This window comes from Carettochelys insculpta, chromosome 7, assembly GCF_033958435.1.
Source record: "Carettochelys insculpta isolate YL-2023 chromosome 7, ASM3395843v1, whole genome shotgun sequence".
Classification (NCBI taxonomy): Eukaryota; Metazoa; Chordata; order Testudines; family Carettochelyidae; genus Carettochelys; species Carettochelys insculpta.
The window spans coordinates 37,502,339-37,520,683 of NC_134143.1; the positions used below are offsets into that span (position 1 = coordinate 37,502,339).

The 18,345-nt window shown below is 40.1% G+C and overlaps 1 protein-coding gene across 4 annotated transcripts in view; it reads right to left on the reverse strand.

The window, feature by feature from the left end:
* PRKG1 (protein kinase cGMP-dependent 1) overlaps positions 1 to 18,345 on the reverse strand; it is an 880,390-nt gene that overhangs the window by 43,686 nt on the left and 818,359 nt on the right. For 3 of the 4 annotated variants that reach the window (XM_075000323.1, XM_075000322.1, XM_075000324.1), the window contains one exon: positions 15,372 to 15,468. In XM_075000323.1, coding sequence (XP_074856424.1) covers positions 15,372 to 15,468 — 97 coding nt within the window. Of the gene's footprint in view, positions 1 to 15,371; positions 15,469 to 15,569; positions 16,173 to 18,345 lie in introns of those variants that run through there. The other variant, XM_075000325.1, reaches the window with a different exon arrangement.

The following is an 18,345-nucleotide window of genomic DNA, read 5'->3' on the forward strand; positions in this document are numbered from 1 at the left end:
AATGCCACCAAAGATGTTCTGGATTTCAGTCTCTTTCCTAGTAACCTAAATTTGGCCTCCAGAACATCTCTTCTACCCTTCCCTATGTCATTGGTACCAACATGTACCACGACGACCGGCTCCTCCCCAGCACTGCCCATAAGTCTGTCTAGATGCCTCGAGAGATCCGCAACCTTCGCACCAGGCAGGCAAGTCACCATACGGTTCTCCCGGTCATCACAAACCCAACTATCTATATTTCTAATGATCGAATCCCCCACTACTAAAACCTGCTTCTTCCTAACAGCTGGTGCTCCCTCCCCCGGAGAAGTATCCTCGGCACGAGAGGATACATCACCCTCTGGAAGGAGGGTCCCAACTACGGGATGGTTTCCCTCTGCTCCCCTTGACTGCTCTCCTTCCCTGAGCCTTTCATCCTCCGTAACAGCCTCAGGACTGTCAGATTGGAGGTGGGACAGCCCTACTATGTCCCGGAAAGTCTCATCCACAAACACCTCTGCCTTCCTTAGCTCCTCCAGTTCAGCCACCCTGGCCTCCAAAGCACGCACTCGGTCTCTGAGGGCCAGGAGCTCCTTGCATCGAGCGCACACATACGCCACCCGCCCACAGGGTAGGTAGTCATACATACTGCACTCGACACAATAAACAGGATAGCCCCCACTCTGCTGCTGGGCTTCTGCCTCCATTTCCTACTCTAGTTATATATGAGGGTTAATTAATTAAATGGCTCTGACATTTCCTGCTGGATCTCACTAAAATAAACACAATAAACTGCACTCGACACAATAAACAGGATAGCCCCCACTCTGCTGCTGGGCTTCTGCCTCCATTTCCTACTCTAGTTATATATGAGGGTTAATTAATTAGATGGCTCTGACATTTCCTGCTGGATCTCACTAAAATTATCTTTGCTTCTGACACCTCCAGATTGGTCCAGGAACAAGTGCTTGATGGGTGAGCTGCCATTCAGAGTAATTTGACAGCTTTATTAATCGTGAGACCTTAATATTCGTGGTGTTGTATTCTCATATGGGATTTGCAACTAAAAATTAAAATTTGAAAAGCCCAAAGCTGTTTTTGATACATTTAAAATACTTGCAAATTAAAATTTTAATTGTTTTTACCCATCTTCAACTTTTTAGAAGATAGCCTCAGTAAGAAATCATCCTACCATACTGGAAGAAAGAAATTATGTATAATAGAAGTCCTGGCTTCTAGCTAAGGGAAGATACACAGTAAATTGAATTTGTCTAAGTAAAAAGTGCTGATTAGTCTAGGCCATTATATAAACATTAGGTCAGAGTGAATTTTTATGATGTATAGAAGCTACAGTTACAGTGTTGCGTACATTAACTCTAAATGGGCTAGTAACAGGGAGGTAGCCGTGTTAGTCTGTAGTCGAACAAAACAGAGCAGCAGAAATGTAGCATTTTAAAGGCTAACAAAATGTACTTATAAATTGCAGTCCGTACTGGAAATGCAATTGATGTGAAGAAGTGGGTCTGTCCCACGAAAGCTCATCACTGAATAAATCATTTTGTTAGTCTTCAAAGTGCTATATTTCTGCTGTTTTGTTTTGTAAATAGGCTAGTTAGGTGCTACTTAAGTGTATTAATTTAAAGTTGTCTGTATTAGCAGAGGTAACACATCTCAACAATTCTGGATCAGGTGCATCTGCTGACACTTTTGAAATTGTTTGCAAATACCCTGTAATATAGTTAATAAAGATACAGTGATATAGCAAAACTCAGAAAACTATGATTAATAGGGAACAGATGAAAGCTACAGTTTCATCCAACTACCTCTATCAAAATAGCAATAACTCACGCAAAAACCTCAATTAAAATATGAGTGCCTTATCGCTCCTGCCATCTACAAGGTTTCCTGCTTTCTGTGGTCTCACAAATATATATTTGACCAACAAAAATAGCAGCAGTTGTCACTGAAGATAGCATTTAAAGTACAGACAAGCTAAAGAGAATGTAAGCTGAGTTATCTTAATCCTAGCAGCTGAATTGCTGCATGAACAGGAGTAGCAAGAGTTTTTCCAAATAAAGGAGTACATATTTTAACTCCAAATGCATTCCTGTTGTCCAACCATGAAACTGTTTTCTCTGTTAATAGTGTTCTTTTGCTTTACAATTTATTCTTTCAAAAATCTGTGGGAAGATAAATACCTCAAGATATTTTTCTTCATTCACTTTCAGATTTGTCACTACAGTGAAAATTTGAAAGTGTACCGCCCATTTACCTAAGACCTGATTCTGCCCCCATAGCCAAGTTGGTCCTGATCCAATATGCACGAAGCACATTCTTATCGAGAGCTGGGCAAACTATGGTCCGTGGGCTGCATTTAGTGCACCAAGTCACCAGATCAGCTTGTGGCCCAGCGAGAGTCTTTGCCAGGCACTCGGCCTGCCCCACCCACCCACACCAACCAGAGTGGCAGGCTATGAGTGCCTTTGTATCTCTGAGCATCACTTTGAGTGAGGGGTAGGGGAAAAAGTCTTTAAATGATGCTCTGCCCCCCAGCACAATCTCACAGCTCTCACGAGCCAGAAAGGGGTCCATGGGAGCTGCCTGTTTGCAGGACAGGCCACATATGATGCCTTTCCCCTCTCCAGCTCCCTGTGCTGAAAGTGGCACATGGCTCCAGCTGCTGGCCACTCTGAGCAGCGTACGTGGGAGGGAAGGCAGGAAGCCTGTCTGAGAATCTGCTTAGGTGAGTGCCTCCTGGCCAGAACCTGGCTTTGGCATCCCAGCTCTTCCCTCTCTGCAACACTCTGCAACCCTGTTTGTGCACCCATATCCCCTCCCAGACCCAAATCACCTGCTACTGGTCACAATTCAAATCCCTACTTTCTACCGAGCACCACTTCCCCTGCTCACAACCCCATCCCAGACCTTGCATGCCTTCATGTACCCTTCCTGCAGGTCACAATTCTTTCCTGCACCCATGCCCCCTCCCAGACCCTGCACCACAATTCCTTTTTCTAGGTCACTCCTTCATGCCTCAGGTAATAACCCAACCCCTGCACGTCCTGCATCCCTGCCCTAGGTCGTGACCCCCTCCGAGATACTGTACCTTCCTCCTACAGCCCTCCTTGAGGTCAGAATTCTCTCCTGAACCCACATGGCACCAGGTCAGATCCTCCTCCTTTACCCAAACTCCCTCTTAGACCCCACACCATCTCCTGTGCCCCAGTCTTCTACCCTGAGCTCCCTTCTGCACCCAACATCCATCCTAGATCCTGCACCTCCTCCATTTATATCATGGAAGAGTGTGGCCCTTGACTACTTACACATTTTTTGAGTGCCCCTTCTATCAAAAATGACTGCTCCCCCATTCTTAACTGTAAATATACAAGTAGTGCCACTGGAATCAATGGGTCTACTTATGTGATTAAAGTTATCATGTGCTTAAATGCTGTGCTGATCAGGGCCACTGAGTAGCATATTACTTCGTGTGTGGTCCAGTAGAAGGGGGCTATTCACAGTTAGGTATTACTCTATGTGAGAAAAAGGTGGCAGAATCTGGCCTTTACAGATTCTGGCTCTTACTTAGCTGTGTGATGATTGAATTTTTTTAAAAAATAAGTCAGAATTGCATTTCTGGTGAATAGTAGTGTAAATCCAGGATTTGCAAATGGCTTTGTGTCCTTGGAATTGGAAAATAAAAGAGATTAGATTCAATTAAATGACAAACATATGTTGTGAAGAGCACTAAATATCATATTGGTACGCAAGACAATTGCATTTTGAATGCTATGGAACACAAGAGGAAATCACAAGAGGAAATTCTGACCTCAAGGAGGGCTGTAGGAGGAAGGTATAGTATCTCGGAGGGGGTCACGACCTAGGGCAGGGATGCAGGACGTGCAGGGGTTGGGTTATTACATTAGACATTGTATGGGCACGTGTATATAAACACATGCTAATGATCCTACTAAATTAAGTTGCCTATTTAATTATTCATTCATGCTTAATCAAATATTGCAGTTTAGCTAATAGTCCCTAACAGTGTATTTTGGTTTCAGTATTATGAATTTATATTCTTGCTTTTGAGAACCTGTGTTAATATTCTTTTACCAGGGGGTACATATTTTTTTTAAATCCCAGTAGGAGCCTAAAAGCAAGTCTGATAGTCAATGATGCTGGAGAGAACAGAAGAAGGCAATACTCTGCCATTCCATGCATAAAACCATCTCTATAAAATGTAAGTACAGGATGCACCTCCCTCATCCAGCTCCCTCAGTACTTGACGAGCCCAGAATGAGAGAAATTGCCAGACAAAGAAGGGTCCCCCTGCCTCCAGCCCTACAGCCTGCTGCCCCTCTCTGCCACTGACTCCACTTCCTCCCCACTGGTCCCCCCCCACTTCCAGCCCTGATGGCCCCCTTACCTCAGGCCTGGGCCCTCGCCCTGGCTGCTGGACTCAGTCCTGGCCCTGGCCCCCAGGACACTGGCTCCAGCCCCAGCCAGACTGCCAACCTAGTCCTGGGGACACAAGGCCCAATGGGCTTTACCGTACAGGGCCACTGGCCTCACTGTTGCTGGGCTCCCATCTGCTGGCCCTCATCCTAATAGCTTCCCAGCCCAGGGATTTCTGGTCCAGTAACATCTCTGGCTGATGTTGCCAGACCAGAGAATCCCAGTATTGGGAAGTGCAACCTGTACCAGAAAAGATGTTATTTAGGTAACACAGAAAATAAAATAAATATCATTTTACTGTGTTTTCTGAAAATAATAGTGATTTCTACAGTCTCCCACATGCTCTCATTTATTTAGCATTTTAATTAAGAAAACTACATTTAAAATAAATCTTTTCTCTACACTGTCATCAAAGCAAGCTCTATTGCTTGATGGCTTCTTTGAGGTCAACTGGAGATCTGGTATTAATATTCCTGGAGCCAAAATCTCATTCATTATTTATATTTATTTGGCTTATCACTACCAGATAGGTTGTAAGTTTCAAAGTTTTCAAATAATTTCATTCATTAATTTTAAACATCTTTTTCAACAAAAAACAAGTACAACAGCAATCAGACTTTTTCTTCCTTATTCGTTTCCCCTGCTTTATAGCCATCCAGCTAATATAGTTCAGAAAATGAAGCATAAATGTGAGGTTTGATAGATGCGTCAGGCTATGGCTACACTGCAGCCCTATTTTGAAATAAGATATTTCAAAACAGCTATTTTGAAATATCTTATTTTGAAATAACACAACTACACACAAAGGCAGCGTCTACACTAAATTCGTCTTTCAAAAGAGGAATGAAAATGAGGGCAATTGAAAAGGCAAATGAAGTGATGATTTAGAAGTCTCACACTTTATTTGTGTAATCTTGTCCAATCACTTATTTGGAAAAGATTTTTTTTGAAAAAAAGCAATGTAGATGGAATTCTTTAAAAAAATTTTTTAAAAGAACCCTTAGTCCTCAGTTTTTTCAGAAAGAGGAATACAGCCAAAGTGTATTTTGAAATAGCATTTCTGGACACATAGCGCTATTTTGAAATAGTGCCATTGGAGTCCATTATGGCTTATTTCCAAATAGCATTATTCTGTGTCTTAATAGTGCCTATTTTGAAATAACAGTTCCTCCTGGATTGAGGGTTACCAGTTTCAAAATAAAACACCTGAAATAGCACATGCATACTTGAGACTCCAGCAATGTTATTTCTACAGAACGGCTGTTATTCTGAAATAACTGTGTAGCATAGCCATAGCCTCACAGACAATATCTCATCTTTTTGGAACTGCACATCGTTCTTTTTACGTGAGAAGTGCTATATAAAAAGTAACACTGACAAAACGGTTTTCTCCAACTCTTCCAATAGATAATAACAACGAGAGAAAGACGAGTAAAAAAAAATTAATTCTGTAGTATTCAAGCCTAGTGTGATAGTGTCACTCAAAGCCTTAAAAGAAAAATCACCAAATCTGTGTGCATGCGTGTGTGTGTGTGTACAGAGGCTATGTCTACACTATAGCGATCTGTTGACAGAAGTCATTGTCGGAAGAGGTCTTCCGATAAAACTTCTATTGACAGAGCGTGTCCACCCACAGAAGTGGATTGAAAAAGCAATCCACTTTGTCGACAGAGAGTGGCTGGAGTCAACAGAACGGTTGACTGGAAGCACAGCAAACAGGGCTGACTGGTGACCCGGAAGCCCTGTCTGTCAACAGAGTGCCTCCCTGGAGTATCTACATGGATTTTTTGTCAACAGATTCTGTCAAGAAATGAGTTCTGCCTTGTGGGGGAGAGGCAGAAGGCTGTCGACAAAAGTGCCAAGTTCTGTTGACAGTATGACAACAGAATGCATTTTTAGTGTGGATGCTCCACAGGTTTTGTCAACAAAGCCCTCTAGTGTAGGCGTAGCCAGAGCGGGAGAGGGGGAGAGAGAGAGAGAGAGAGAAAACAAAGCCTTTATAATCAATGATTTTTTTCAGCTTCACCTAAATTGGGTTTTCCTTGTCAGTTTTATGGGGAGGTCTCACTCAGATCTCCAATCTTAACTTCCACCACAGGGCATCATCTTCCTTACCATTACAGCACTCAGAATGTCCCTTCTTTTGAAGGAAAAGCACTTAGTTGTTTCCTTGCATGCACACACACTTCAAATACAAAGCTTGCTTTTTTAAAAACTTGCAATATTCCTTGCAAAGTACAAAAAAAAAAAAAAAGAAATAAAGGAGGAAGCCTGCATTAAAAAAACAGAATTTCTGTGTACTTGGAAGTATACTCAAATAAGTGATAGAATCTCACTTTGGCCATCTTGTGGGAGTAAACTTAGATTTTCCCAAGCCAGCTAATTAATTGAGTAGGTCTTCTGGAAATCCATAAAAAGGATTATTTACAAGAATGCTTACAGGCTGCAGCAAATTTAGTAACACTCATGGTCAGCTATCAATTAAAATGAAAATTAGCATGAAAAATGACTACACTGTCTTTTAAAGCCTGTTTTTTATAGGTTCAATGCAGGAAATTGTTAAACACATGCATAACTTTAACCATACGTCTAAGTCCATCCCAACTCAGCAAAGAAGTTAAACATGTGCTTAACTTTATGTAGTAAAGCTCTATCGACAGTAATAGAACATTAATATATGCACAACGTTAATACACCATTACGTGCTGTGCTGAAATTAAACCTAAAAACCAGACTCATTTACTCAGTTGCTCATAATTTGGTTTTTACAGTCTGACATCAATGACACATGACACCAATAATAGGACTTTGCCCTTTGGCAAATATCCTTGAATATTAGGCTATCAACTGCTCACTACCAATTTGTATATCCATGGTGACAATGGGAAAGATCATAGATTCATAAAATTGTACAACTGGAAGGAACCTCAAAACGTTATCAAGTGTAGTCCCATGCACTCATAGTGGACCAAGTATTGACACCATCCCTGAGAAGCATTTGTCAAAGCTGCTCTTAAAAAATTGCTAATGATGGAAATTTCACAACCTCCCTACACAATTTATTTCAGTGTTTAACTACCCTGACAATTAGGAAGTTTTCCCAATGTCCAGCCTAAAACCTCCCTAACTGCAATTAGAGCCCATTGCCTCTTTTCCTATCATCAGAGGTTAAGGAGAATAATTTTTCTCCCTTCTTCTAACAGTATTTTAGATATTTGAAAGCTATAATCATGTCCCTCCCAGTCTTCTCTTTTCCAGCCTAAACAAATCCAGTTCTTTCAATCTTTCTAGACCTTTAACTACTTTTATTGCTCTTCTATGGATCTTCTCCAATTTCTCCACATCTGTCCTGCAATATGGAGCCCAGAAATGAATACAATACTACTGTTGAGGCCTAATTAGCACAAAGTAGAGATGAGGAATTGTTTCTCGTGTCTTGCTTATATTACTGCTGCTAATACATCCCAGAATTATTTTCGCTTTTTTTGCAACAGTATAACACTCTTGACTCATATCGACCTTGAGATCCACTATAACCCCCTAGATCCCATTCTGCGGTTCTTCTTAGGCACTCATTTCACATTTTGTGTGTATGCAACTGATTGGTCCTGCCTAAGTGGAGTACTTTGCATCTTTCTGTATTGAATTTCATCCTATTTAACTCAGATTATTTCTCCAGTTTGTCTAGATCATTTTGAATTATAATCATATAAGTCCAAGGGCCTGGATACTAAGATGACAATATTTCCTAGTGTTATTTCTACCTATTTGTAAGATATTAGAAGTGTATAAAGGTAGCTGGGAATGGTATAAGGCTTAACACTTGTGTAGATTGTGGCTTGTATGAACAGTCCTTTTTAATATATTTTGGACTAGGAATACTAGACGCAATTACAATTCATTACAAACAAGAACCCTTAGTTTACTTTGTCTATTTCATGGTGATATTTTGTGATTGTTCTATAAACTTTTCTCTGGAGCTATACAGTCTGTGTATTCCACCAGTATCCCATTTTGTTGTGAATTCACATTAGCATGTATGTATGTGACTCATTTCTCTGTTTGCCATATGAAACAAATCTTATTATTTGCATGTTTACATGCCAGTATTACTTTAGTCATTTTACTCCAGCTGAGTGCATGACAGGTTGCATCTTTCAAAACTGGGATTATCTGGACCAGCAGATATTACTGAATCAGGGAGCCCCAGCTATGAGGAGGGATGGTGGCTGGGAGCACTGACAGGTGAGAGTCAAGCAACAGGGAAGCTGGGATCCCTGTGCAAGGCAGCCCAGCAGAGCTTATGTTCCTGGGGCCACCTCAACAGCCCAGCCATGATTGCCGCTGATGCTCCTGGGGCTGGGGCCAGGGCCAAGCCCAGCTGTGGCTGGAGCTGGCACCCCCGGGGCTGGGGCAAGGACTGAGTCTGGCTGCACGTGGAGCTGGCACCAGAGACTGAGCCAAGTCTGGAATCTTGGCCGCAGCTGGTGCCAGGGCCAGGGCCACGTGGCAGTCCAGCCACAGCTGGAGCTCAGACCAGACCATGGATGTTACTGGACGAGTGGAAGGCTATTAGGATGGGTTCAGGACCATTGATGTTACTGGACCTGGGCTGAAAGGCTGTTATGAGTAGGGCTGGTGGCTCAGAGTCCTGCTGGGTGGGAGCCCAGCAACAGGGAGACCAGCAGGGTTTGTAGCCTGGGGCTGGGGCTAGCTCCCGTGGCTCTGGGACCAAATCCATTTGATCCTTAAGCTGGCACCCTTGGGGCTGAGTCCAACCATGGCTGGAACAGATGCCTTTGGGGCTGGGGCTAGGGTTGAATTTAGAGCTGGCACCCCTGGGGCTGGGGTTGGGGTAGAATCTGGTAGACCAAACGTGGCTGGAGATGATGCCCTGGAGCTGGGGCCATGTCCAGGGTTGGGGCTGGCAGCCAGGGCTGGGGAGGAGGCAAGGGGGCTGCTGGAGAGGAGGCAGAGCTGGTGTCAGGAAGGGGCAGGAGGCTGAGGGGCCAGAGGCAGGGGAACTCCCTTCATCCAGCAAATTCCCTTATTTGGGACCGGTCAGGTACTGAGGATGCTGGACGAGAGAGGTGCAACCTGTAAAATGTAAATGAATGCCAAGTAGAATTTAATGGCAATGAACTTTGTAGCAGTGTATGCTGATAAAAAGTAAGTTTGACCAAATATCTCTGTTGATTATTTTTGGGGGGTTATAGTTTTCATCAGTTGTGACAACCAAAATCATTGGTTTCTGTTGTCCTGACTACATAGAGTAAACTATTCCATGTTCACTTGCAGTTTGTAGAGAAGCTCCAGCTCTTTTATTTCCACTTCAATGACATCCCAGTGGTGTCAACATTAGAGGACTATTCTTTCAAATGTTAATATTCAGTTATCGATTATTAATTGTCATAGGTAAAGTAAACACTAGTTTGAGTGTATTGCACCATATTTTGGATGTACTAATAAGACAGAGTGATTGGAGAAGAGACCACTGACTTCCTAAGCGAATGGGTCAAATTGCCAATACAAGAAGAGAGAGAAAATCAGAATTAATGGACACTCCCTTTTTACTAGTAGCCAAGAGTTCTTTAATGGCTCTATGAAGAAGGAGGGGGTTGGCATATGGTGAGTGTTTGATATGAAAGGATGAGCTTAGTTTGGCTTTTGCTTGCCTGAAATGTGCCACTCTTTGGGTAACTAGCCAAACTCTCAACAACTGGAATAGCAGTGACAATAACTGAAATGTGCCACTCTTTGGGTAACTAACCAAATTCTCAACAACTGGAATAGCAGTGACAATAACTTTGGAAATGCTTCTGGTCTCTCCTTCCAGTGGAAGACTTCAACAGATGTTTACCATAGAGGAAGTCACACTGGGGGCAAAAAAAGGACAAAAATGGTACCCATGATGATAAAATTAGCATGGAACAGAGGTGAGATATCTAACAGCAAGTGTGTTAACTCCATGTATAAAAACACAAAGCTAACAGAATTGTCTATTAACCTACATAGATGACAAAAATACACAGGAAAGCCCCCATCATCCTATTTGACAGATAAACTTTTTATTGCAGATGATTTTATGTTCCTGCTACATTTCCGTTCTTTGCTACAAAACCGCCAAACAATCCCACTCTAATCTCCGTAGAATTGGTAAGTGAGTAACTGATTGGCTTGCCAAACAACATGTACAAATATAAATTGACTAAAGGAATGAACCCTCAAAACAGTCTAGAATTCACAAAGGTGTCTGCCATCCTTATATTTACACAAACCACATCTGAAAGTTAAACTATTGTCCATTGATAACATTCTTCATAATCAGCTAACATTTGAATCCCAGACTTTTCAATTTCTACCTCATTACAAGGTACACTATTGAAGGGCATAAAGCACACCCTGGGGATGGGAAAGCTTTCACTGCAAAAACTGGGATAAAATTATAAACATTGTTTTTTTCTCAACATAGTGCATTGTACTTGATTGCTGTTCTTCAGGAGAAGCACAATTATTATAACAGTTTAGAGCAACAAATTTTACCACTGCTACACGATGACAAGGTTGTATAACATTTTTACTATATTTATGCAACAAAAGATGAAAACAGATTTCCTTGGTACATATACTGCCATTTATATTTGGTATTATATGCATATCTAGTGCATATATAGCATCAGCACTAACAGATTTGTATTTTAAAACGTCATATCATACTGTTTTTAGACAGGATAGATTTCTCTGAAATAGGTTGCTATGCTACATAATGGGATATGCTTGGTCTTTATGGGAAGGAGAATTAGCCATCCTTTCATACCCAGCCCTTCTACCAGAATACAGGGCAGTGATGACAACTTTTGAAAAGTGTTTACAAACTAAAAAAAAAGAAAAAGCCCTAAAATTAAATCAAGAAAAAAGATCACTTGTTCTAGTCTGATATTAAATCATAAGCTTTCCTTGTACTTTTTCAAAAATATTAACCATAATAATGTCTTTGACCATTATATAATAATTAAATATGCAAAGGGTTAATCATCTATCAAAAACAGTCATGGTTACTACAGTGGTAACATATTATGGTTATTCAGTTATTTGAAAAACTTAATTTTAGGCCAGCTGTTTCAGAATTGGATACCTAAAGAGAGACATCTAGATCTCTTTTTACAAGGTTATATATAGGTATCCTAACCATAGCACATGAATTTTTGTCAGGACCAAGTCTGTGGCTGTGACTAAAGAAGTCCATGTAGTATACAAAGTGCAAAAGTTTTTAAATTTTGCCATATGTTTCCTATCTATATATTCTGTCTATTATGATTGATATCAAGATAAGTTTATGAAGAGAAAACGTCTCTTTTCCAATCAGCCTTCTACTCCTGAGTGGCTTATTAAGTACAAACTGAACCTCTCTAGTCAGGCACCCTTGGGACCTGAGAGGTACTGAACCAGTACTGAACCAGAAAAGTTACTGGACTATGGAAGGTCAGCATTGTCCAAGAACATTACCAACACTTCCACTACTTACTGGGCTCTTAGATTACATTTAGGAGTAAATTGCACGAATTGTTGGGCAAAAGTCAGCATGGTTTCTGCAGAGGGAAGTCGTGTCTAACTAATCTATTAGAATTCTTTGAAGGGGTTAATAAACATGCGGACAAGGGGCACCCAGTGGACATAATATACCTAGATTTCCAGAAAGCCTTTGACACGGTCCCACACCAAAGGCTTTTATGTAAATTAGGTGGTCATGGGATAGGAGGAAAGATCCTTTCATGGATCGGGAATTGGTTAAAAGACAGAAAACAAAAGGTGGGAATAAATGGTAAATTTTCACAATGGAGGAGGGTAACTAGTGGTGTTCCCCAGGGGTCAGTCCTGGGACCGATCCTGTTCAACTTGTTCATCAATGATCTAGAAAATGAGGTAAGCAGTGAGGTGGCAAAGTTTGCAGATGACACCAAGTTATTCAGGACAGTCAAAACCAAAACAGATTGTGAAGAACTACAAAAAGATCTCAGCAAACTGAGTGATTGGGCAGCAAAATGGCAAATGAAATTTAATGTGGGTAAGTGTCAGGTAATGCATGTTGGAAAAAAAAATAACCCAAATTACACGTACAACATGATGGGGTCAAATTTAGCTACTACAGATCAGGAAAGGGATCTTGGAGTTATAGTGGATAGTTCTCTGAAGACATCCACGCAGTGTGCAGTGGCAGTTAGTAAAGCAAATAGGATGTTAGGAATTATTAAAAAAGGGATCGATAATAAGACAAAAGATACCATACTTCCCCTATATAAAACTATGGTACGCCCACATCTCGAGTACTGCGTGCAGATGTGGTCTCCTCACCTCAAAAAAGATATATTGGCATTAGAAAAGGTTCAGAAAAGGGCGACTAAGATGATTAGGGGCTTGGAACGGGTCCCATATGGGGAGAGGCTAGAGAGACTGGGACTTTTCAGTTTGGAAAAGAGGCGATTGAGGGGCGATATGATAGAGGTATATAAAATCATGAATGGTGTGGAGAAAGTGAATATAGAAAAATTATTTACCTTTTCCCATAATACAAGAACTAGGGGACACCAAATGAAATTGATGGGTAGTAGGTTCAAAACTAATAAAAGGAAATTTTTCTTCACACAGCGCACAGTCAACCTGTGGAACTCCTTGCCCGAGGAGGCTGTGAAGGCCAGGACTCTATTAGGGTTTAAAAAAGAGCTTGATAAATTTTTGCAGGTTAGGTCCATAAATGGCTATTAGCCAGGGATAAAGTATGGTGCCCTAGCCTTCAGAACAAGGGCAGGAGATGGATGGCAGGAGATAAATCACTTGATCATTGTCTTCTGTTCTCCTTCTCTGGGGCACCTGGCATTGGCCACCATCGGCAGATGGGATGCTGGGCTGGATGGACCTTTGGTCTGACCCAGTATGGCCATTCTTATGTTCTTATGTTCTTAATTAGAGCTAAATAATAGCACAGAACACTGAGAGCCAGGACTAGTGGATGCTAACAAACTTTACAGGACTATGGGAAATTTGGTCACACCCATGATAAGTGGCTGTCTGGCTAACTAAAATCATGCCAGATTATGGATGTTGCTGGATGTGAGAGTGCCAAACTAGAGAGGTTCACCCTGTATGGGCACAAGAGTGGATATAACTGTAATTATATTGTATTAATAATTTTGGTGTCAGAAACGTAGTGGTGACCAGGTTTTTACCCTCTGTACTGGATAGTATTTTATCATCAGTGTATGAAGTCTTAATATAAAATGTGTGAATTTTTTTTGTGGCACTAAATGTAATAGGTTTCCTATATTCCATAGATACTGAGGTTGAACAGCCAATGTTGCCGTGTTCACTTTTGTTTCTCAGCCAATCCTGCTTTTCATACTATAATAGGTATTGACTAAAGTCCTGCCCACATAATATGACTTCTGACTAATGTTATAACCATTTCATGGCACAGACATAACTGACTATGAATAACACGGTTCAATTTATGTCCTAGTCCAGAAATCTTTACAGGATTAGGGTCCTAGAAACAACAGGAACTCTAAAATATATACCTAATACAAATGGCCAGGAAGGATCATCTTTGGTTAACTTTTAATATAAATGAAAGTCCAAAAACAAAATAAAAACCAACCAAGTAAAACCCCTCTTAAAATACAAAAACAAACCAAAGAAACATGTTATTCCGTGTTACAGAATGTTGAGACAAAGTTAAGATGGCTAATGAACCGAAGTCAGGAGAGTCAGAGTTCTCACAGCGACACTCCGTACTCTGACTTTATATAACATAGAGATATAATCACGAGGCACAACTAAATTATGTAAATCAGAAGGTCACAGTTTTAACATAGAACTTACTGGCTTTTATCTACTTTCACAAACATTCCAGTGTTATTTTTCAGTATTACATATGCAATAATAAAAAATCTGATTGATGGCTTATGTGTTTAAGTGCTTCTGCTGAATTTCAAGATCCCAGCAGTAGGAGGATAATACAAAAATAGTGTTTCATTCCTTTACTTTTATGGAATGGGGGCTCCCTTTCATTTTTGTGATGGCATTAGTAACTGTGTTTACTGCACTATACATAATTCACAGGAGTTCCTAACATACTGAACTGGTGTCATATATCAGGGACTCCCTGGTCAGCACAGTCATATGGACTAACCTCCAGTTACTAAAATAATTCTCTTATGCACTTTAAATTCCAAATGGATCTCTCAGTTGATAACCTCTCATGTTTTTCTTTGAATAGTCTTTGCTTTTAATAAAAAAAAACTATCCATCCACACAAAAATGCATGTGTAGATTTTTAATCATTTATATTTCTTCCTCACAAATTTAGAAGCAAAGGACATTCTTTTTGTGAATTTCTATTACAATTAAGCCACATATTACTAAATATACAGATAATCCAGTTTTATTGTTAATCAATGACATTATGTCTCTCTACTTATAAATTGGAAAGGTCTGAAAACTGGAACAAAACATGTTATTTCAATTTTCAATAATTAAGATTTTTGTTACATTTTACCTTTAACCTTTGCATGTTCATCCATTTAATTTTTAATTATTACATTTACATTTTTAAAAGTAGATAAATGTAAGCACTATTCATAAGTGGTAATATTTAAACATAAGATGACACTGGCGGGTGGGTGAAGACATTATGAATGCAGCCCTTAGTGAAGGGATTACATTAAAAATAACAGCTTGCAGTTCATTCATGCATATTCCCTCTAAAATTTAATGCAGCTTTCCTCAGTTGCTGGAAACTTTAGAATCCTGTAATGTAGGTAATTAACAGTAAATCAAGTCTTTTAATGAGAAATAACTAAAAGATGGAGAAAGCCACATTTGGCTCAGATAATACCATTATATAGACATCTAAGTTATTTAAAAAACAAAGAATGATTACCTACCAGTTCAACTCGTCCAAAACCTCCAACTCCAAGGGTGTCAATGATGTTGAAATCAGACAGTTTCAGGTTAGCGAAGAAGGCAGCTTCGGCTTCATATCTGGATTTTTTTATGCGAAAAAATGGAAATTTCTTAGAGGTGCAAACATGGGTATTGCATAAGGTTGTACCTGAATGGCATGAGTGCGGAACAGGATTTACCTGTTTAACTTCCATCTCGTCTCAAAGTCTGTGTTTGTTCACACTCATAGTTTTGTTGGTCCCAATTGTAAAGTATACCATCTATTAGTACTTTTTTCGTCAAAGTAGGAAAACCAAAGTTTCTACTGCGTGTCTATAAAACAGTTTTTTGTACTGTAATTCAATTGAATACTACATTTTGACACTTCCTATTAATCTTCTGCTTTGCCTTTTTAGTATTTTTGGAAGATAAAGTCTCTCACATGAGTTTCCCTTATCCACAGGCTGGCAGTAGTTTCTATAAATGTTTATTGAAAGTAGCAAGATCATTAAGGTCCCTGGAGAGAAATCACAGCCCAGTTATGTGAAATCAGATCCGATAAGCTGAGGGCTGGTGTGTAAATGTCTGAAATGAATTATTTCAGACACATATTAACATTCCTAAAAGCACATCTTCACTTCTTTTACACTTATAAGCTTGCTTAGAGTAGAAATTCCCACCAAGTGATCCCACAGTTCAGAAGCTCTCTCTTTAGCTTGTGTACAAGTGGCTTGCATTAAAAGTTCACAAAGCACTAACTGTGCAAGCAGGCAAATCTGACACATGCAAGCCTGCCAAAATAAGCTTCCCACGAATATACTTGTGAATATGTATCCCTTAAAATATCTCCTTGTTGAGGATTATGTTATTTTTAGAAAGGCTCAGAAGGCAGATGGATGAACAGGATCCTCCCGCTTAATAAATTTTGGACTGTGAGGCATTCAGCTGCCCAAAAAGTCCTCAGTGCATGTGCATAGTCAACTGTAATCTCTGACCTTCAAGAACACAAGCTGTATATGAAAATAAAGGTGACAGGCTTATGAGCACAATCATGCAGGGCAGAAGTGGCTTAGTAAGTTGACTGAGATACAATATTTAATTTTATGCTCATATTTTGAATTTAAAGGATCCAAATAGTCTACGAAGTTCTATTTCATCATAACATAATAAATAAGCATGGATCACTAGACACAAGAGTTTAATATTTTCTCACAATAATACAGTCATGATAAAATGTCATAATGTTATTGATGATCACATACACCTATCCATTCACCTATCTTTTAATGTAACTTATCTTTCTATTTAAACTGTCACTGTCAAATCTGATCTAATTCAATAATGGAATTTAGCTTTTTACTCCCACCTTATTCCCCTCAAACAAGCATTTTAAAAATAGCATTCTTTTTAAAACAAAAGGATATTGTGAGGGCAGGGAAAGCATCAGCTAAATTGTTCCAAGGTAACAGAGGAGCATGAAAAAAGAGATATGGGAGGAGGCGGAGGAAGGAGTTTGAAGTGGTTATATATAACAAAGACCACATTAAAACATAATACAAGGCAAGCTTATCTTCTGATAGGTCTGATGACAAATTAGTTGAGTTCTTTTTTATTATTTATAATGTCAGATTCTGTCAATAACCTTGTGCCTAAGGGCAAAACCAAAAAATCTGATGGCATCCGATGTTGGAAGATAATCAGTGCTGATTCTACTTAGTACTTGGAGTAGCCTTGCATGACATGGTTGCTTATTGATAATTTTATACTAGCCATGATGTGCATATTAAATTGGTAACATGGAAAAAAAAACCACGTGCTGTTGGTAAATGAAATGAACTACTTATAAATCTCCTTATTCCTAAATAACAAAGAAATAATTATATCAGCTATCATGAGAGATAGCCAAGTTAACCTGTATCTTCAAAAACAACAAGAAGAGATCATGAGAGATATTACTTCAGTCTGGCTGCCTGGACCAATTTAAACTATATTACAGTTTGTGACTTGTGGGCTATGTCTACACTAGATAGTTTTGTCAACAAAATTCACTGCATGTCAAGACACAGAATGTGTTTTGTTGAAAGTCTGTCAGCAAAACTTGGCACTTCTATGAACAGACTTCTGCCTCTCCACAATGATGAATAACACCTTTGTTGATCATTTTGGTTGGCAAAAAAGCCATGTAGATGCTCCAGGGGCCCTCTGTTAACAGACAGGGATTCTGGTTCACCGGACAGACCTGTCTGGTAAGCTTCCAGTTGGCTGTAGTGTCAAGGAAGCAGCTGAGCAGTCTGGCAGCTCTCTGTTGACAGCGAGGACTGCTCTTTTGATTCACTTTTGTGTGTGAATGTGACCTGTCGACAGAAGTTTTGCTGGAAGATCTCTTCTGGCAGTAACTTCTGTTGACAGACTGCTGTAATGTAAATGTAGCCCTATTGTTCTAGCCCTTTTGGCCGATCTGCTACATTTACTAGTTTCTCATTTTTAGATCTAGTGGTAGGGCTTACATCTGGTCAAGGATTTTCACCCCAGAGCTGAACCAACTGAGGGAAGGCTTCCCATGTGCAAGACATAAGATACCACATTAGCCAGCCACATTCCATCCCAGACCTGTGGTAACTCATTTTAGGAAGATGGGACAGGAATTAGCAAGATAGTGTGGTAAACTGAGTTTACCAAATGAGGAGCTCCATATGCACTAAGCCAAGTCATTTATTCCCTAAAATAGGACCTGCAATATGCATTAGGGCAGTGCCAAGCTGTCAAATCCCTGATTTCAAGGAGGCACAGGATCGGGTCGTCCAGACTCCTTCCCCAATCCTGTGAAACTTGGTTGGATTCCCCAGTGCTGAGTAAGTAGAAGATCTGACATATTTTGCATTTTAAAGTGGGTGTTAGGGCCTCCATGATCAGTTTTTACATTGCAAAAACATGGAGTCAATGGTTTTTATTTCTATAATGTCTTTTGGCTGAAAG